Source organism: Dipodomys ordii, unplaced genomic scaffold (assembly GCF_000151885.1).
Source record: "Dipodomys ordii isolate 6190 unplaced genomic scaffold, Dord_2.0 Scaffold20, whole genome shotgun sequence".
Classification (NCBI taxonomy): Eukaryota; Metazoa; Chordata; class Mammalia; order Rodentia; family Heteromyidae; genus Dipodomys; species Dipodomys ordii.
The window spans coordinates 13,323,525-13,344,174 of record NW_012267236.1 but is presented as its reverse complement, the minus strand read 5'-3'; the positions used below and the strand labels follow the sequence as shown (position 1 = coordinate 13,344,174).

The 20,650-nt window shown below is 46.5% G+C and overlaps 1 protein-coding gene across 1 annotated transcript in view; it reads right to left on the bottom strand.

The window, feature by feature from the left end:
• Apob (apolipoprotein B) overlaps positions 1-20,650 on the bottom strand; it is a 39,975-nt gene that overhangs the window by 15,260 nt on the left and 4,065 nt on the right. The window contains exons 3-20 of the mRNA XM_013013544.1: positions 19,842-19,987; positions 17,464-17,617; positions 16,197-16,352; positions 14,202-14,326; positions 13,472-13,557; positions 12,095-12,314; positions 11,193-11,420; positions 10,855-10,972; positions 10,615-10,761; positions 9,702-9,913; positions 9,230-9,467; positions 8,656-8,832; positions 6,661-6,852; positions 5,478-5,645; positions 4,758-4,969; positions 2,198-2,380; positions 1,494-1,615; positions 42-252 (exon numbers count right to left, since the gene is read on the bottom strand). Coding sequence (XP_012868998.1) covers positions 42-252; positions 1,494-1,615; positions 2,198-2,380; positions 4,758-4,969; positions 5,478-5,645; positions 6,661-6,852; positions 8,656-8,832; positions 9,230-9,467; positions 9,702-9,913; positions 10,615-10,761; positions 10,855-10,972; positions 11,193-11,420; positions 12,095-12,314; positions 13,472-13,557; positions 14,202-14,326; positions 16,197-16,352; positions 17,464-17,617; positions 19,842-19,987 — 3,095 coding nt within the window. The remainder of the gene's footprint in view (positions 1-41; positions 253-1,493; positions 1,616-2,197; positions 2,381-4,757; positions 4,970-5,477; positions 5,646-6,660; positions 6,853-8,655; positions 8,833-9,229; positions 9,468-9,701; positions 9,914-10,614; positions 10,762-10,854; positions 10,973-11,192; positions 11,421-12,094; positions 12,315-13,471; positions 13,558-14,201; positions 14,327-16,196; positions 16,353-17,463; positions 17,618-19,841; positions 19,988-20,650) is intronic.

The following is a 20,650-nucleotide window of genomic DNA, read 5'->3' as shown; positions in this document are numbered from 1 at the left end:
GGGTCTGCAGCTCTGGTGGGGTCACCTTGACCCTTCCTTACCTTACATAGCCAGTGAGTGCAGCTTCAGTGAGCTTCTTGTTCTGAATGTCCAGGGTGAGTTTGTAAGATTTTTTGTCCTCATCAGATTCATCATTAACTCTGAGGATTGTCCCAAAGTCAATGTCAAAATCCGGAATTTGGATTTCACTGGATAAAGTCCTACTCCGCCTGTTGTATTTGAACAGCATCATAGCCTCTGTCTGCTTCACACCTGAAAGAATGTAGAGGAGAATCAAGAAACATGATTAGGAAGAGGAAACAGAGGAAAAGGCTGTGGCTGGGCATAGTTCACAGGATTTCCCCTTATATTTTAAACTCTGTGGTACGCAGGCGTTCATCTGATTTGCAAGTGTTTATGGATGGCCTGTTACATGATGAGCACCGCCCTTGGCATGGAGCTGTCTTGCTCTTGTGTAGCTTGCTTTCTAGTGGGGGAGGGATTGTATAAACAATAAGCGAATCAGTTACTTAAGGCAGATGGCAATAAATGTCATGAAGAAAAGTAAAACTAGAATGAGAACCAAAGATGGTGATAGAAGCGGTACTGTATCATGCTAACGAGATAAGCAGGCAGGGCCATAATGAAGCGAGGGCAGAGCCATGCAGAATTCTTGGTGGAACACTCCAGGCAGAGAATCTGACATGTGAAGACTCTGAGGTGGGGAGCTCAGCATGTTCTGGGAATTTAAGAACTATTCCTCAAGATATGGCTGGAATCTGACCACTCAAATCTGTCCCAAAGCACCTCCATCTCTTCTCTGGATTATTACAGCTTTGTTCTTGTACCTAGACAACCTTTTCTCAGCTCAAACATGAATCAAATGGCAAAAACTCTCCAGTGGTTTCTTATTTCCTTGATAAGAGATGCCTTGGTTTTTACTATGGCCAACAAGACCATCTGTCCTCTACTTTCTCTTCTCTTATTTCTGTGATCCTAATTTCTATTTCTTCCATCCCTGGTCTCTTTTCTTCAGCCATACTGGCTACCTTCCTTTCCCTCAAGCATGGAAGCTTTGTGCCAGCCTTCTGGTCTTTGTACCTGCTTGCCCCATAGCCAGTCAACTCTCTTTCCACATGGCTTATCTGCTTATCTCCTTTTTTATGCTCACTTTTATCAGTGAAACTTTTCCTTATTCTCAACTTCACAGCCTCCCCTACTCATTCTTCTTTCTACCATTCCTACATCTCCTAGACCTGTCTATGCTGTTTCTCTCCCCACACCTGGTAGGACATCCTGAATATTACCTGTGTGGTTGTTGACTGTAATGTCTATGCAAGTAAAGACTTTATCTTCATTGTTCACTGATCTAGTCTCAACTCTTCAAAGAGGCTCGATATTTACTGGGCACTCAATTAGAAACTAGTTAAGTAAATTGCATCAAACCCATTCTCCTAATGAATCTCGAACCAGACACCAGGATGGAGAAGGAGCAGCCAATTTTTGATACTCACCTTCTGCCTGAATTACAAACTTCAATGTGTCTACCAAGGCTTTCGCCTGTGTCTGGAGTTCATAGGTCGCACTGGCAGCGTACTGCTTTACCTCACCAGAAGGCTGCAGTTCCAACTCATATCTACAGATGGTACAGTGCATAGTGTTAGAGCTTTCAAGATAGTAATAATGTACCCCAGAGCCTAAAGGTGTCACATTAATATGATCTCTTTTGCCCTTAACTAGTAATGACCTTTATGATCTCCTTCAATTCCCCCATCGCCCAAAGCAAGGGCAGATCCCAAGATTCCCAGGGCTTCTGGTTAAGTTAAGAGGAGTTAGTTGTTTCTGCCAGCAGCACTGAGAATGTGCAGTGACAGTTCCGGGATGCAGATGAGTCTCAAAGCATGGCAGAAGCTCTGAGCACAGAGGCAAGTTCCAGGAAGTTCATATCAGTGAGGTCTGGAGACTCAAAACCTCATAAATCAAATTGGGAGCAAAATCAGAATCTGCTGCAGCCTCCTCCTCAAGCTCATAAAAGGGACCGAGAGTATACCCAGTGTTTCCTGGAGAACCATTGCTTTAAATAGCCATAGGCTATTACATGTCCCAAAGGCTGATGACATAGACCTACAGTGCATGGGATTTCCCTATCTATCTTTCCAGTGGTCCAACTTAATGTATGAGGTCAGCAGATGCTGGCCAGGCACTATGTGTCTCTCACCTGGTGTCCCCTGTCAGTGGGTAGAAGGAGGCAGACTCCGTGGAGCTGTCAGTGGAGAAAGCACCTGTGGTGCAGTAGTTCAGGCCTGGGAAGAGAGGCTTGCAAGTTGACCAGGTCTGTCTGTCCTCAGTGAGAGGTGGGATTGCTTCCATTTTGGTGGTAGAGACCAAATGCAGGGTGTTGCTGGTGAGGTTAAAAATTTGAGTTATCTTCAGGTCACAAATCAGAATGAACACCTCTGAATCTCACCTTGCACATGCCCCCTAGTGTCCTCTCTACCTCTCCTCTGTCTGTACCCACCTTATGATATAAGTTATTTCATTTACTGAGAAACAAGTAACAGTAGGAAGAATGTTAATATGACTGACAATCACAGGGACTCTTCTGTCTCTGGTGTTGTTGCATTGAGTTCTTTATGTGTATGGCACTCCTAAGCCCCATCACAGTAGGAGCAAGGTTCTTGTTTGATCTTGAGGAGCCAGAGGCTTTGCGCTAACCAATGGATCCCTGGGGCTGACTCTGTGTTCCTTCCTTTTCATGATACAGGGTGAGAGGAACCCCATTTTGCTTCCCTTCCTTCTGGCATCTTTTCACCAGCATTAAACATGTTCATATCACTCTGCCCTTTACCCCTCTCTGTACACATCTCTTTCTCTCTTCTGGCCCTCCTTTTCTTCCTTACAGTCAACAGGCTGTTGGCTCTTTCAGTGTTCTTCCATCACACTTTTCATAGAACTGCAGTCTGATTGCCACCCTTGTCTTCTGTGTTCACCAATATATCTAACCCTCTTCTGGCCCCTAAATCTGATCAAAATATTTCTAGGCTTTATGTTCCTGGCAGATGTATTCAGAACAGATGCTCCTTAATGTTCAGATTAAGGTGTCAGAGCCTCTGGCCTCTAAAAAAATTGTCACCCCCCAAAGTGTTGGAGCCCCAGTGCCAGTGGTGGTCTGCCTGTGCTGTGTCCTATCCTATGACGACTCCTTGGTTTCTATGACCCCTAATAACCTTGGTTTTCCTCCCAGATTTCTAGTCCTTCCTTCTCAGTCTTTACAGGTCTGTGTTCTTCTCATTCTTGTCCTAGTCTCTCTTGTCCTGCTCTGCACCAATTGCTGTTTGATTTCACTGAGGAGTGATTTTGCTGAGGAGCTCCGTACCCACGGGACTTGGACCCGTGGGTTCCCTTGCTACCTAGATCTTTTTAACTGGTTGTTTTGTAAGGACATCCAACACATCTTCTGCTAAGAACTGCTAGCAGTCCTTACTGTGTGGGCTCTGAAGGGAACTCTACCCTCTTTCCCTTTCATTTTTCTTTATCTTGATATCTGTCCAGTAAGCCACCAAATACTCATGATTTTACCTCCTTGCAATTGCTAGCGCCTCCTCGTTCTTCCTACCTCTGGCGATCCTCCGATGTGGGGCATGGTCAGCTAGCTCTCCCCCATCCCTGTCTGTAGCAAACTCCTAACTGCTCTCCACTCGGGCTTCCTTCCCAGCAGTTTCAGCACAAGCTTCATCATGCTCATGCTCTCCTTTTCAACTCCTTTACCTTCAGAAGAGTTCAAACTCCTGTAAGCTGCCTTCCAGGGCTGATCGCAGCCTGACCTGGGCTACCTTCTCCCCAGTGTATCTCGCTTATGTTCCCGGCACACTTTACTCTGCTCAACTTTTTTTTCAGTTCCTTCAGCGGCTTTCTTTTTCCTTCTGGCCATTAAACATGATTTGTTGTCTATGCCTAAGCCTTCACTTCTTCCTCTCTCTCAGATGACTGAAACCCTTGATAGCAGATCAGGTATACTTGCTTCAGAAGGCATTCCCTGTTTCCCACAGGCTCTGTGACTCCTGATTTCATGGTTCCAATACCTCCCTGAACCAGGTCCTCACTGGGTCACCATTGTTTCCGTTATTGCACGTCTTCTCTGTATAGAGGGGCCTTGTATATCTTATTTAACACACTTAGTGCAAAGCAGGCAATTAAATACTATTTTTCAATGAGCAAGTGAATATGTCCAAACTATGAAAACTAAGTTACATCTGTAGTCGAGGACTATTGACAGTAGAACTTTTCATCTGAGGTTAGATTCCATAATCATGTTATCTAGAGGTTCATGCTTTACCCACTGAGTGATCTACCACAAATCAGTATTTGGTATTTTCCTTGGAGAAAAAGAATGCTCATTTTCCAAGAAGGATTTCTTTAGAACTACTGTCTCTTTACTCGCAAACCAAAGAGAAAACACAATAAAACAAAACTGAAAAGCAAAAAGACAATCTTGATAAAAAGTCTCATAACTTAGTAATTACTGACTAGCAAGTAGATCTTAATTTTTAATGCAGAATGGTTTAGGAATAATTTGAAAACAAGATGAAAAGGTAATTAGTGTGTCTAAGTCTAAGATAGGTTAAAAATCGTAATCTAGAACATTCTCTCCCCACTTCCCTTCTGTTTCACTGGGACCACAGTGATCTGAATCAGCTATCTATCCTAGCCAAATCCTGAAGATAGGTTTTCAACTCTCTCTTTCAAAGGGTCCAAGCAGCACTGGCTGTCAGAATTACCTGCTGCTGAATAGCTTGATGGGCCTCGGTGGAGAGGGGATGATGAACTTCAGTTGTCCAGCTTTGAGGGCCATGCGCACCTCCAGGCCTGACTCATGGAATAAGTTGGTGTTCATTTGAATGCCACTCCTAGCAAAGTCTGGGATAGTGATGCCCATATGTGTTACAAACTCCACAGAGACAGAGGGCTTTGCTACCAGTTCAGCCTGCATCTGTCAATCAGAAAGGAACCTATTCAGTTTGGTTGAGCTGCTCAGATCAACAACCTTTTCCCATCTTTGGGCAAATCCTCTGGAAAACTCATACTGCAGGAAACATTATTATGATTTATTGGGAGGAAGAAGAGCTAAGTTATTAGTTTCTCGGAGGTAGACTGCATTACCCAGGATGAGAAAGAACCATAGTTAACTTTAGACAAAACTGGATTAAAGACATATGACAGGAACACTCATTTATTGAGGGAACAGCTGAGTTCTCTTCTTGCTGAATCCCAGGTAGGGATGGTGGGGTGGTGCATGTTTGTGGTGCTCTCAAATTTTTCACAAAAATTGATGGTACTGGACTGTGATCATGAGTAACTTTCACAACGATAAGGGACTTGGTTTGCACTAGAAACACTTTCTAAGAATTTACACAAGAACCCCCGCCCTCCCTACCCCCTAGAGGTAAAGAGAAATAATCACCGATTTCCTCAATGATCAACACCAGCGAGAGTCTCACCTGGGCTAATTCCAGCTTTACTTCAGCCTTGGTCCCGGGTGTGACCACTCCAGATGAGGACACTTGCAGTGGGAGTCCCATGCCAGTGGGGAGCTCAAAGGCATTGTCCATGAAGATATAGTGCAGAAATAAGTCATTCTTTGAGCCTTCCCTCATGGCCTTTCCAATCTGTAAATCCAACAAGGAAGCTCAAATTCAGGTCAGCCTTACTAGGTGAATTTTGCTAAAAGCAACCTCACAAACGTGAGATCACGATCCCTTTTTAATTCAGAAAGGAGGAAATTAGCACGCCTTAGTTAGCTCAGTAATTTGGTCAATACAGATTAACTACTACCAACTGGAATGTGTGGGGATATAGAAGAATTTGCTCTGGATTGAATAGCACATCACTTTGAAACAGTGTTGGAGGCACTTGGAATACTGCTGGGCCTCAGAAATTTGTGGACTTTAGATATTATGTATGGCAGTATGACATGGCTTAAAATTGTCTTTTATTTTATCTGAATATAACTGAGAGCTAACTTAAAGGATATTCTAGTGAAATAAATTTGTCGAAAGCAAGGAGCTATTGAAGTGTTAGTATGTATTGGACTTTGTTTCTTTAAAATAATTTGAGACCCGATTGTTTTTCTTTCTTTTTATCTTTTTCATCATTTTTCAATGCTGAGCATTGAACCTAGGGCCTCACTGATGCTAGGCAAGTGCTCTACTATTGAGCTACATCCCAGCCCTTGAGATATAGTTTTGAAAGGCAAGAATTACTATTTATCTAAATCATAGGGGCTATTTTTTTAAATAGATTTTCTTTTTATTGGTACACTGATAATATAAAAATTATAACAAATATTTAGATTTGCCATATACTTTCTTCCATAATCACGGTATCATTTCGATATTAAAAGGAGCCTGTAGCATAGGTAGAGGAAGGCACATTTAATACCATTTCCTAGAAGATTAAAGTGCTGTTCTCAAAAGGTGAAGCTAAGATGATGAGTAGCTTTATTTCTGAATGCTAGCAATTTCTTACGTACCAACAGTGAAAGTCAAACTAACCTGTGCCTTTGGAGGAAGTATAAGTGATAGTGCTGGCTTGTTGGGCCGGGATATTAAAGGGATTTGGGATATCTGGGAAGAGTCCCAGCTAATGGAGGACCGGCCCTGCAGTGGGGCTGGGCTGGCTTACCATTTGGGGGATTCCCTGGAGAGTGCGAGCACCGTTCAGCAGCAGCCTTCCCAGGAGCTGGAAGTCTTGGAGCCTTACAAAGCCGAGCTCTTCTCCCAAGAGGCGGAGATAGGCTCTGGCTTCTGGGATTTCTCTGGATTTCAACTCATTGATCAACTTGTCAACCATGGGCATGATGCCTTTAACCATGTCCTGAAATGTTAGAAACAAAATGTCCAGTGAGATGCCAGTTCTGCCCCATACAGTCAGATTCCTGAAGTGGGGTTGGTCTATCTCATCGGTGAGGGTCCTGAACAGAGATCACTTGAGGTGGGGATGCAGGGTAGATACTGAAATCAGGCTCCCACCTTTGATTGAGAGATAATTTCTCCAAATAAAGGTGAAAAATCCTGAGGTCTTGTCAGAGATTGGAGTGCTTTCCAAGGTGTTCGTGACTTGAGGAAAACATGTAGGTGTAGCACGGGGACCCCATTCTCCCTGAGGGCAGGCCTTTTCCCTCAGTACTCCCAGGTTAGAAGATCACCTGCTCCCCTCCTCTGCTTAGCTTTGTCTCTTTAACTAGAGAAGGGAGCCAGGGGCTTCCCAAGAAAAATCAGAGGCTATGTAAATCAGCTAAAAGCTTGAAAGACACGTGATTCTAGACCCTTCTTAGACCTGTTCTTCAGATATATTAGAACTGATATTGATAAAGGTATTGATAAAGAAAAGAAACTAACAGACTCAGAACAGATTAAAGACCTTCACCTTCAAGTGGAAGCCAGCGCATCAGAAGACGGAAGTAAGGCTACAAGTGAATATCTGGGATTAAACCATTGCCCTGCTTGTCCATCTTGAATGTGCTTGATGGACCTGAGAACCGTGTATTTTTGTTGGCATCGATTAATTGTATGGGAGGGACTTCATCCTGACAGGTCCCTGTATGCATGGGTACCTCTGCCAGTCTCACCTCTGCCTCTCTCTCTCCTCCCCTTCCCCAAGCAACCCCAGCTAGCTTTATTGTTTTATTTTCACACATTTGCATAAAGCAATTGATGTTATTCATCCTCTTTTACCCTTTCCATTTTCCTCTCTCTCCCACTAGTAACCCTATTCCAGAGAGGGCTTGTTTTATATTCCTCTCTTTCGTTTATGCCCTTTGTCCAAAGGGGTTTCACTCTGGTATTTATAGTAGTTTAATCAGTGTCACTCCCTCCTTTACTCTCATCTTCCTCATCACTATCTCCTTTTATTTAATGGCTTTCAGTGAATTTCATTTTGCTATCTTCATTCACAAATGAAGTGTCCTTCAGTATTCTTCATCCTCTAATGTTCTCTTTCCCACTCTGATCCCCTTAAATAGCCCCACAATTGTAGACACGGAGAACCAGCATTTCTAACACACTCTGATGGGTCACCAATCACCAGTCTACACTATGGACAGCAGTAGAAAATGAAATAATAAGAAGCTCCAGATTATACAACCTACTTTCCACTGCTCTAATAGGAGCTGACGGCCAGTTTCAAAGTGGTTGTTTGGTCTTATTCACTAGTGAACTGATCTGAGTGAGAGCTTAAGATGAAATATTAATTTAAAGCTTAGTGTCTGATTATTGAACAATCAACATGTACTGTGCTTAGCACTTTACATACCTAATTTCATTTAGTCTTCAAATAACCTTGTGACATATGGATTATTAATAGTATTTGGGGAACAAAGACTATCAAACAACTTGTCCAATTTTGTCCAGTTTGAAGATCGTGAGATTAGCATTCTAACTCATGCCCCATACTTCAAACTCTTAGTCATTTTGCTAAAGTGGTTCCAGAGACGCTGATTCCTGGACATACAGAATTTCCAGAGGTGCCTTAACTTCTGAGGACACTGGTCCTAATCCCCCATAGATGAAAGGACTGATTAGTTTATAGCCACACTGATATGATCTGGAACCTTGATAGCTTCCAGTCTAAGCAAGAACATACAAGCTGTCCTTGAGAGGATACTTCACAAATACATACCTGCTCATGTTTGTCATCTTTGGTATAGCCAAAGTGGTCCATCAGGACCTTGGAGACATGATCAGGAACTTGACCATTGACCCAGTACAAAGCTTTGTTGACACTGTCTGGGAAAAATCCCTGCTTCCCAAAAAGAGCTTCTAGCGTTGGCTCAAATCCTTTTCCTTCCAAGCCAATCTGGAAAAGAAAATGAGGCAAGAATTTGACACTGGATTTTGTTTTTAATGTATAGTCTCCTGCTCTCCTTGTTATGTTATGTAACTAAATGGTGTTTCATGAAAACTGGGGAAGGGCTGAGCATAGCATGTCATCGGAGTTGTCTCTTTAAAGGTAAAGCCCATTTGTCATTTCCTAGAAGAGGCAGGTAGAATAAGTAATTACGCAGACAGGGATTTGGATCTGGGAGTGGATCTGAGGTTTGAACCTGCTGTGATTGGATAGTTCATGTATTTTGAGGTGAAGGGCCTCTCCTGAGGTAACAACCCCAGTTATACCAGGAGTCGTGCTTCAGGTGCCCTCTAGTGGCCAGAGATGGTGGCAAACTGTACAAACAAAAAACGGATGTCTGACATACCTCGAAGAGGTCTGTTGAAGCACATCCAAAGGCAGTGAGAGTCGTTTTCAGCATACTTTCTTTAGGAAGGTAGTTATTTGGGTCAAATATTAGATTCCCTTCGATTTTGGCAGAGACTGGGTCAAGCGATGGAAGAGAAACAGATTTGGAAAAGTGATAGTTTTGGGAAAATCTTCTGAAATCCATGACTGTTGGAAGTTGAGATTCCTTCAGAGCTTCCGTCACTAAATTTTTCAGACTGGATGAAAGGCAAGAATATGCTTTGAGTCAAAACACCACATTTCTGGCTCATTACCTCTCGAATTCCGAGTAGATAGGGATTTCTAATCACTACTGAAAGAAGTGGTCTTTAACCGCTTGACTTTTGCACATTCCCATAAGTCTTTGCTCCAGAAGATTAGAAGCACCTAGACACCTGGAATTCCAGTCCAGCACTCTTAGTGGGAGATGATGGAAAATGAGTCCTCCTTACCTGTCAATATGCAGTTCTTCTGAGTTCAAGATGTTGGCGATGTGAGAAGCCACGAAGTTCTTCACTTGCTCATTGAGTTCCCGTGGCAGGAGCTGGGTGATTTTGTGAATATCTGAGGAGGAGGGCTGCCTCATTAGCATGAGATAGGCAGCTAGCCGCTTCTCCACCGGAGCAGTGCTGTTGACAAAAGTCTGCAGAAGGATCCCTCGCACCTGCAGCCAAAAGGGGGAGACAGTTGGTGCTGTTCTTTCAGCATGCCAGACCGACATTGGCATAGGATAGCTCTTGTACGGTGTGATTCTCTAATAATGCTGTGAATGCTGGAACTGCGTCTTCTCCCCAGTGCTTCTCAGGCCAGCCAGCTTAACCAACCCAGACCTCCGCCAAGCGCGTGGAGAATCCACTCGCATTAAAGCACACAAATTCTGACCAATTTATAACTTTTTTGGATACTTTGCCACTTCATGAAGATAAAGTTCTTTTGATATGAATTATTTCAGTGTGAGAATAAAGGCAGAAAGGACGAGAGTTTGGGATTAATAATGAATACCTTTGAGAACTCTAGTTTCCAAAGCACTGGAGTTTTTGTCATCTGAGGTAGGACCAAATTCACTATTCTACTTTGGTGAGATTGGGGAATATAAATATCTTCTCAAGATGACAGTCTGCTCCTGGGATAGCATGTGACATAATATTTCACGCTCCCCAGGGTAGAGTAGCAGCAAGTTCAAATACATTTTTTCTGTCCACACACTGCTAGGCAGTCAGGCCACTAGGCTGGTTGAAATTCATAATTAGAAAACAGTAGAAGTGGGCCAGGGGAATGAGGAGATTTATAATTTTATTCCCCTCTTCCTCAAACCTCGATGATGAGCATAAACTCTCACTTTCAGAACTCCTCTGAGTTCTTTACCTCATCTTCAAGTTTCATCTTTCTGAGGGCCTGGATGGCAGCTTTCTGAATCAGCAGTGATGGCTTTGTGCTTCTGATGCATTTCAGGATGGAAGACTTGAGTCTTGGCATTACCTGCTCCATGGTGCTGCCCATATTTCCAATGACCTGCAGTGAAGAACAGACACAAGAACCCATCAGTGTGCAGGAGGTGAAGTAAGAGATGGTCAGGAGCCATATTAAATGGAAGACAGAAAATACCCTCAGAATCAAGTAGGTGTGCTCTTCATCTCCTGTGCACTCATTGCGAATCTGTTCCAACAGGTAGTCAGTGATGTCCTGCAGGCCCTGGGTCACCGCCTGGTTTATCTTATGATAGCTATGGAATAGCAACAGCAGAGGATTTGGTCTCAGTAGGCAGTATTAGGCTTCTCTTAAAACCCAACCTGGTCTTGGCTGATTGCTTATTTCAAAATGGCCAATAGTACAAGTGTACATAGTACAGTCATGCAATAGTATAAGCATAAATGCCATGGGCTGGAGAATGGAGAGAAGGGCTCCTCTGCTCTCAGAGGCAGCAAGGCAGGGCAGAAACTCACTTGTTGACCACATGGCTCAGGGCATATAGTGTGACCCGGCTCTGCTGCTCCTTGGCTGTGTTAAAAACTTCTTGTAGCCTCTGCGCCGAGGGCTCTGGGATCAGGGCCACCAGGTAGGTGACAATGTCTATCAGGAGCGGGTGAGCTTTCTCATTCCTCAGCCACTGGAGGATGTGAGTGTAACACTGGGGCTGTCCACACTGAACCAAGGCTTGCAAAGTGATGGGGCTGAGAAGAGAAGCACAGGGTGTTACCCGGAGCAATAGCCCTGGATGCATGTTGAATCCTCTGCTGGGAAGTTCCTTATTCACTATACCGATCTCTAAGTCTTCCCAAATCCAACTTGGAGCCCAAGAGCTAGCATGCCTTCCCCAGAAATATTTCCAGTGGAGAGTACAAGCAAACAAGTCAGGAGAAGTCTGGTCAGGATTCAGAACATGCTGGGCCAGCACTGTCATGGTCCGTTCCTGGCCTCCGCGCCTCCTGTGATTTCACAGCACACACAGACAGTGCCTTGAAGGGCATAAAGGCACATTATTTTGTTTCCTCACGTACATAGAAGAGGGTACAGACTTCCTTTCCCTCCCAACTTTTCAGTACACATGCATTAGAATTAGGATAAGGAGGTACCTACCAAAACGAGAACTATTTGACTTCTATTTTAAACATTCAGATACCCAATGCAGTGTGTGTGTGTGTGTGTGTGTGTGTGTGTGTGTGTGTGTGTGTCCCCTAGTCATGAAACTCTAAGACACTCAGCTGACATTTTTGTCAGCTGCTATTGTTGACTAAGTATATGGGTATTTAAATGGTCCCTGGAATTCTATGTTTGGCCAGAGTTCCCAAGTTCTGCGCTTCCGTCAGGTGTCTGGAAGACTGTGCTCTCACCATTAAACACCCACCTGGACAGCTCAACCAGCTGGGGCAAGAGAGCCGAGACCGCCTCATCGCTGAGGCCTCTCAGCTCCATAACCAGCTCATTGAAGAGAGTTGCTCTCTTGATGTTCTGCTCAGAAACAGACAGTTTTGTCAGCTCCTGGAGGGTCTTCAAAACAGCCTCAGCTTGCTTCGGTAGCGACGTGGACTTGGTACTCTCAAAGGCCAGACCGACCGGCTCAGCACCTAGGAGAAGAAAAGTATCACAGGAGTTCTTGCTTGCTTTGGCAGCTCGGCCATGTCTTTGTGTAATGAAAACCGAAAACTGGGGACTTTTCAGAAGCAGGGGAAAGAGAACAAAGCAATTGTATTCATACCACCTGTTAGAGTATCTGTTTCTGCATTGGGTGATGGATTTAATTATTTTTACTGACTTGTCGGAACATCCCTGAGGGGTATATTATTCCCAAACTTGAAGAAAAAGGAACTATGTCAGAGATGTGTGACTTACTTCGAGATTTCTTAAATAAAAACGCTCTTATTAATAAGCTCTCCATGGACTTACACAGCCAAGCTAGAGGTGAATCAAGGCTTTGTCTGGATCTGGTATCAGATTGCCCCCTGCTGGAAGGAATGGAAGGAGACGCTGCTGCCACAGCCATGTTAGCAGTGAAGGCTAGACTCAGTGGTCCTCATTCACAGTGGATCTACTAGCAGCTTGTGGCGAGGAGACCCTGTTACAGTGCTGTGAGCCAGTGCCGGGGAGATGGTGAAAGCCGGCAGGGAAGTGTAATGCAGTGGAGAGTCCTGGCTTCAGTCAGACCTGGGCGCTCATTTTGCACCATATCTCAGACTGGATGACCTTGACTACATCCCTAAGCCTCTGTGAATGGGTACAAACATTCTACCTCCACCACCTGATAGCATAGGCTCCAAAAACAAAAGGACAATGTGGTAATGCACAGGAAAGAGATAGGTTTAAATACAGCATTGTGCTGGGTTCAAATACAACGCAGTACTAGGGATCTATTTTTGCTCTTTGGATCAGTTCTTTGGATTATTATCCATCTAGAACTTGAAGATCTTTTCTCAGTTGCCCTCACCTCAACCCAGAAGGCCTACACCATCTAAACTGTGTGCTTGCCAGTGCTGCCCAAGTCACATTCCATTTCGGGCTCCAGTTTCCTACTTATAAAATCCCAGGGGACATGTTCCTTTCCTTTGTCCCGCACCATGGTGACACGCCAGAAGTCTTGCTCACTGGTGGTGGCTCAGCAGCCAGAACACGAGAGCCCACTGCTTGTATGAGTCAGCAGACCTGACTAAAGACCTGCCAAAGGCCAGCTACAGTTGGCACCCCTTGGGCAGATTTCTCCCACACCTATGCAGGCATAAAGTCTCACCTCCTTCAAAGAAGCGGCTGTTGATCATGGGAGTGTCTTCAAGTTTCACCTTCTGCGTGACGTGCGCCATCATCCCATACTTATTCCTGGCAACAGAGGAGGCCTATCACATCACAGAAGCCCATGCCCCAGAACACGCCCTCCTCCTCATGCTGGAACCGCTTCTCTCTGAATGCTGTCCACCTCTCAGATCATGGTGAAAGCCAGCAGTGCCCAGTGAAGAGTGCCCGCCTGCTCCTGATCATGCTCGCTAGCCTCTCATCAGAGGGACAAATGTACCTTACGCTGTCTACCAATCTATCACACCAGTGGGGCTTACACTGTGCCTTGAAATTATTTTGTATCTCCAACAGCACAGTGGCAAGAATGGAGGAGTTATCCAATAAATATCAGTAGACTGTCAAGTTTTCTAAACAAATCCCCAGCTAAAATCCCGACTCCTATAAGAAGCCATTTTCTAACCAGGGCACCTGCTTTTTTCTATGTTTGCAAAACCTTAAAGCTGGAGTTTTAAGTTAGATACCTTTTAGTAGCCTCAGAATTGTTTCACATGCCTGAGACCTTTATCCTGAATTACCCGTTGTTTAAAAAGGTGACCAGGAATGGGCTTTTGCCTGATGCCTTTCTGTGCTCCCTTCTGGAGACAGGCTGTCCAGAACTGGGCATAGAGAGGTGTTTGGCTCCCATCTACCCTTTACATGATGAACTAGAGGAGAAGTAAGTAACCTACATGTAGGAGAACGGCAGGAACAGGTGCTGCTCTTGGCAGGTGGCTTCTGACACATGCTTTCTCTTGGGGTCCAGGGTATATTGGCAGGACTGGTTGCTGCTGATCAGAGTTGACAAGGGGCGGACCTGGGAGTAGATTGGTGGGGGGAGCATTTTGATCAGTCTCTGGGTCTTGAAGCTTTAAGACAGGAAGGGGCAGGGATCTCACACCATTAGATAAACTCAGTGCAAGGGAGAGCGTTTGACACTTGGCATCAGACAAAGGGGCATAAATCAGACACTCTAAGGCTGTAGACTATCCTGCCTCAGTGCAACACCCTCCCGTACAACCTCTCCTGTACATGCTGCCCGTTGAATGCATACCCACCCCAACACATGACCTCTCACACTCCTGCTCATCCAAGTGTCTCTGCCCAGAAGCCTGTCCTCACCTCTTGCTTCCATTTATAGATCTTAAAAAAAGTATTGTTTGGTGGTACTGGAGATTGAATGCAGCTTCCTAGACACTTGCTGTACCAATGAGCCATATTTTGGTCAGTCATGGGGCTTGAACTCTGGACCTGGGTACCGTCCCTCAGCTTTTCAGCTCCAGGCTAGTGCTCTACCACCTGAGCCACAGCGCCACTTCTGGTTTTCTGGTGGTTAATTGGAGATAAGAGTCCTCACAGGCTTTCCTGCCTGGGCTGGCTTTGAACCGCGATCCTCAGATCTCAGCCTCCTGAGTAGCTAGGATGACAAGCGTGAGCCCCCGCGCTCAGTTCCTGCTCCTTGTTGTGTTGGTTGTTTTTGAGTAGGGCCATCCTGGGCTGTGATCCTCCTACTGGTGCTTCCCCCTGTGGCTGGGGCTGATAGGCAGAAGCCATTGTACCTACCCAGCCATGGAGCCTCTCCTCTGGCTGGGACAACAGGCATGTGCCCTCACACCAAGCCACTGAGTCATGTGAACTTCAAGGTTATCCTTGAAGCAAATGGCGGTCGCCTGATCCCTGCCTCCAAGTCGCTCAGGGTGTGGCCGGCCACGGTGCCTGAGGATCCTTTGTGTTTGGTGAGGTTTGTGCTGTGTGTGCTCCACGGCTCTGCCCAACTAGCTAGGAGAATAACGCTTTCATCTTTCTGGTCTGCTTCAGACGGCCTAAGACTGCTTCTCTGCCTTTTCAGTTTATCATTCCCTCAGCCGTGCATGACTGTCATTGTTCCATTAGCCTGCAAGTCTGTTGAAGGGAAGGCTCATGGCTCATCGCAATTCTTTCTTCCTGAGCTGAGCACGTAACAAGTGCTCAGAAAAGACCCTAATCCATGTCCTTGGCTCCTTCTGAAAAACCCCAACCCAGTGCAGGCTCCTTCTGCATGTGGCTCTCATGGTCATTTGACTCCCTGTGGTTTTAGGTCCCCGGGCAACAATCCAGAATATTACCATGATTACTCAAGTACTTCACATTTACTGAGGCAGCCTGCGGCTCCTCACCCCTGCGCACGAGACGGTGCTGTGTGATCCCGGGTAAGAGTGGAGAAGGTCAGCACTGAGTGAGGGTAGGCCTCAGCCTGGGGAGGAGGCTGAAGGTCACGGCTCTGGTCAGGGTCATCGGTGCCATAGAAGGACGGGAAGCTGGGACAGGCGCAGGCATGTGACTTCATAGGGAGAGGAGGTGGGGGGACATAGCGTGGGACTTCCTTGGAGACCAGCGCTTAGGGCAAGCAGCTCTTGTACAGGAAAGAAGACCAGGTAGCTGTGGCTTCCCAGGGATGGACCGTCATTATTCTAAAGTGATGGCAGACGGTTTGGCGCCATGAAAAAAGGGACAGCAGGAGGAAGAGAGCTCTGCGCCGGGGAGTTGGGAATCTCACTGTAGTCCTGGTAAATGAAGAACCTTGGGAGTCCTTCCTATGCCTGGCCCTCAGTGGTCTAGAGCAAGCTGAGCAGACGCTTCTCTTAGGCCCTGTTAGCTGGAATGTTCTGTGACTTTCCTAAAGGGGTTCAGTGTGGCGTGAGACTCACCAGGCCCTTGATGAGGGCCAGGGGGCTGGCGCCCGCGCCGACGGGCTGGAAGCCATCGCACTGCTGCAGCTTCCTCTCCGTGGACACCGCTGTCGCCACGTCCCCCTGCCTGGTCTGCACGGTGACATCAGTGGAGCAATTTCCATAGACAGTGTCCTGTGGAGGACATGCCACACAGTCAACCATCTGTGCATCCTGAAGAGGGGCCAGGAGCCAAGGCAGAAGGAATATGGAGTTTTGAGGGATGGTCTTTCCTCCCAGCACAGCTGGGAGGGAGGGCTGGCAGGTGAGAGGGTTGGTGGGTGGGGAAAGATGGTGGATGGAGAGGGCTGGTGGGTGGGGAGGGCTGGCGGGTGGGGAGGGCTGGTATGGGTGGAGAGGGCTGGTGGGTGGGGAGGGGCTGGTGGGTGGGGAGAGATGGTGGGTGGAGAGGGCTGGCGGGTGGGGAGGGCTGGTGAGTGAGAGGGTTGGTGGGTGGAGAGGGCTGGTGGGTGGGGAGAGATGGTGGGTGGGGAGGGCTGGTGGGTGGGGAGGGCTGGTGGGTGGGGAGAGATGGTGGGTGGGGAGGGCTGGTGGGTGGGGAGGGCTGGTGAGTGAGAGGGTTGGTGGGTGGGGAGGGCTGGTGGGTGGGGAGGGCTGGTGGGTGGGGAGGGCTGGTGGGTGAGAGGGTTGGTGGGTGGAGAGAGATGGTGAATGGAGAGGGCTGGTGGGTGAGAGGATTGGTGGGTGGGGAGGGCTGGCGGGTGGGGAGAGATGGCGGGTGGGGAGAGATGGTGGGTGGGGAGGGCTGGCGAGTGAGAGGGTTGGTGGGTGGGGAGGGCTGGCGGGTGGAGAGGGCCATGTAGACAGGACAGTGCAGAATACTCTCCTAGCACCGTGAATATTCATGGGGCTAAAGCACATTCAATTCTTTGTACAGCTGAAACTTGAGCTGTGTAAGAGAGACTGGACAATATCCCAAACCTTCTTGGTGTCTAAAACATACAGGCTTTTCTGTGTTATAATGTATGGAAATGAGAAGAAACAGTAAAACAAAAAGCAGATAGAATGGTGAAGACTGCTTTACAATTTGACCCAAGATGAGTCACCGTCTCTGGGATGAGCCTTCAGTGAGCTCAGGAGACAGGAGAACCATGGACTCTGGTATTTCCTACCAACGAAGGGTTTCCTGTGTGTTCACCATGATTCGTCTTATCTGCAGTGGATCTGATCTTTTACTTGAAGAGGGAGGGAGAGGACCACTGCCCTCAGCTTTCAAGTTTCTCACCAGAAACAGCACTTGTTGGTCCTCTTCTATTTCTGGGGGAGCCAGGAGGGCAGAAATGATGCCTCTCTTGATATTCAGGATGTGTTTAGGTTCATCCTTCTCTGGGTAAAGGACAACTTGCTTCCCCTCAGAGATAGCCAGCCTGAGCTCGTACCTGTAAGGAAGAGAGAAAGAGAGAGAGAGAGACAGAGACAGAGACAGAGAGAGACAAAGAGGCAGAGAGGTGGGGGATGTGTCATTGCCAGTGCTTCTCCATTTTGAGCCAACGGGAAGAGAGCCAGTACTCAGGAGCCCTCTTTCCACTCAGTTATTCTTTTAACATGGTTTCTTTATAAATTTATCTCCTCGCACACACACACACACACACACACACACACATACACACACACACACAAGTGCATTCTCACACATACATTTTTGAAAGAGTGAACAAATTGACGCAGATTTTGGCAGTCTTTTCTTATTTGTTTTTTTGAGTTTGGCCCATTTATCTCTTCTTTGTGTTTCCACCTACCAGTCTGCTCCCACGTGGACACAATTGGGTATTTCATTTGATCTCCATGTGTATGAGATCCCATACAGATATGTGTGGGTACAAACAGACACGTGAGGATTTTTAAAAATCATTTCTTTGTTTTATACAAACAGCATTGTTTTGTACATACTTCCCTTCACCTTATTATACTCTATGAAAATCCAGAACCACTTGAAATAGCTCTACTAGATTGTTTTATAAAAGCTGTATAGACTGGGTGCTGGTGTCTCACATCTGGCTGAGATCTGAGGATTGTGGTTCAAGGCCAGCCTGGGCAGGAACATTTGTGTGAGACTCTTATCTCCAATTACCCTCCCCCCAGAAAACTAGAAATGGTGCTGTGGCTCAAAGTGGTAGAATGCTAGCCTGAGTGAAAAAGCTCAGAAACAGTGTCCAGTCTCTGAGTTCAAGCCCCCTGCCCAACAAAAAAAAATATAGCTATGTAGCTTTCCATTCTATGGTTATAGTTTATTCAACATTGCCCCGTATACTGGCATTCACTTCCTCTTTTTCTGGAACATACCTCCCCCTCATTGCTGATATAAACATCCATATTCATCTGTGTTCACACATTACTGAGTTTATTTCCAAGGACTAGTGTTCCAGATACTGGAATGGCTGTGTCTAAGGTATAAATCTTTCCAGTTGGAATACACACTACTCTAGGGCCGTCATGTTTACCAGCACAGCCACAGAATATATTTTTCCTCTCCAACCTGCCAACAACAGGTGCTATAACTGCTGAAATTCTATAGTCTGATGGATGTTAGTAGATCAACGTCTTTTGAACCATTTTTCATTCATGTGTTGGATATTCATGTTAAAGAAATGATCCTGGGCCATGTCTGAAGTTCATGTTGACTTTGGCTTTAAGCGTTTCCCATTGGGGATACTTTGAGTTTCTGAGGCCCTCCATAAACCTGCTTGCTCTATTTATGTCCGAAGGTGGGAATGAAGATCCGACATGCCCCTTATGGCTCTATAGCATCTAGAAAGTTCCAGGCATAGGAGTGCAGCTCTGAAAGGCTTTGGTCACCAGCTAGAACCACTTGTGCTTGAAGAGGAAAGCCACGCGGTAGCTGCTCTTCTCTCCTGCCACCACACCCTTCCCGCACACACCTACCACCCTGGTTAAGTGAGGTGTGTTGGTGGAAGACAGAAGCTTCCACACCTATTTCACAGAAGGAAGAACTGGGTTCTAACTCTGGAGAATTGCAAGACAGGCAAGGTTTCCTTGTGCTAGCAAGCTAACAACCCCATGTCTGCTTATATTTCTGCACCGAGGACCCTCTGACCTGCAATTGGGGTGAAGGTAGGGTTGAAGCTGGACGTTGTGAATGCCTGTGCAGCACGGGTGCTGCTCTGTTACAAGCAAGGCCAGCCGTGCACAGTGATGCTTCGTGTCGGCGTGGCAGGCAATGGCTGCACACCAGCCCTGGGTGGGGACCTGCTCAAGTCCTGAGAGTCCTGTGCCCTGATCTGAACAGATCCCGAGCTCCACCCTCAGACAATAACCGTATAGAATCCCCCAAACAACACCTCACTTGGTTAAACAAACCCCCTAACTCCATGGCCTCAGCATGTTCGAAACCATGAGATGTTTGAGAAGCACAATTTCAAGGATAACCCAGGGAAGTTAACTAAGGGAGTATAGAACACGCCCCCCTCTTCCGTTGACAGTTGTGAAAACGCTACTATCCCTTAAGGCAGGGTGAATATTGAATCAAGATGCCCAATTTAGACAGACATACGCACACCTCCACAAGCACAATGCACGCCACGCTCACGTGTGTCCAGGGACGGCCAGAATTCACGCGTTAACACGCTCATGCCCCAGCCTTACCTGGACATGGCAGCTGCAAACTCCTCCGAGTTCTTTGTCTTCTTCAGAAGGGCCTCTCCGTCGGGGCTGAAGTCCCGCAGCTCCTCCAGGGTGCACTGGCTGGCTCTCAGGACAAAGCTGCAGAGTTGAGGAACCTCCAGATCCACCTGAAAATAGAGAACAGCCAGCCGTGTTCTGTCAGAAGCAGGAGATGTCTCGTGCCTGCACCCTCAAGGGGAACATGAATGGTGTGCTCCCTGGCACCACACGCGTCCTAAACTTGTCTCATGGATCTCTATGCACAGCCTAGGCTTTGTCCCATTTCTGGCCTCTTCCTCCTTCTTGGCCAATGAGTTTCTTAAGTGTTGCATATGCACGGGAAATAGGACTTTTAAAAATGTCTCTGATATTGGGGCTTGAAATCAGGGGTTTAGGTACTGCCCCTTAGGGTATTTTTTGCTAATGGTTGGCACTCTACTACTTGAGTCACAGCTCAGCTTTTGGCCTTTTGCTGGTTAATTGGAGAAGAGTCTCACAGACTTTGCTGCTCAGGCTGGCTTCACACTACCATCCCCTGATGTCAGCTTCTGGGTAGCTAGGGTTACACGCGTGAACCATCAGTACCTTTGTCGGTTCTAAATATGCTTCCTTTACTTAAAAAAAATTGATGTGGGGGCTGGGAAGGTGGCTCAGTGGTAGAGCGCTTGCCTTGCATGCCTGAGGCCCTGGGTTCGATTCCCAGCACCACATAAGCAAAAAGAAAAAAGCCGGAAGTGGTGCTGTGGCTCAAGTGGTAGAGCGCTAGCCTTGAGCTGAAGAGCTGAGGGACA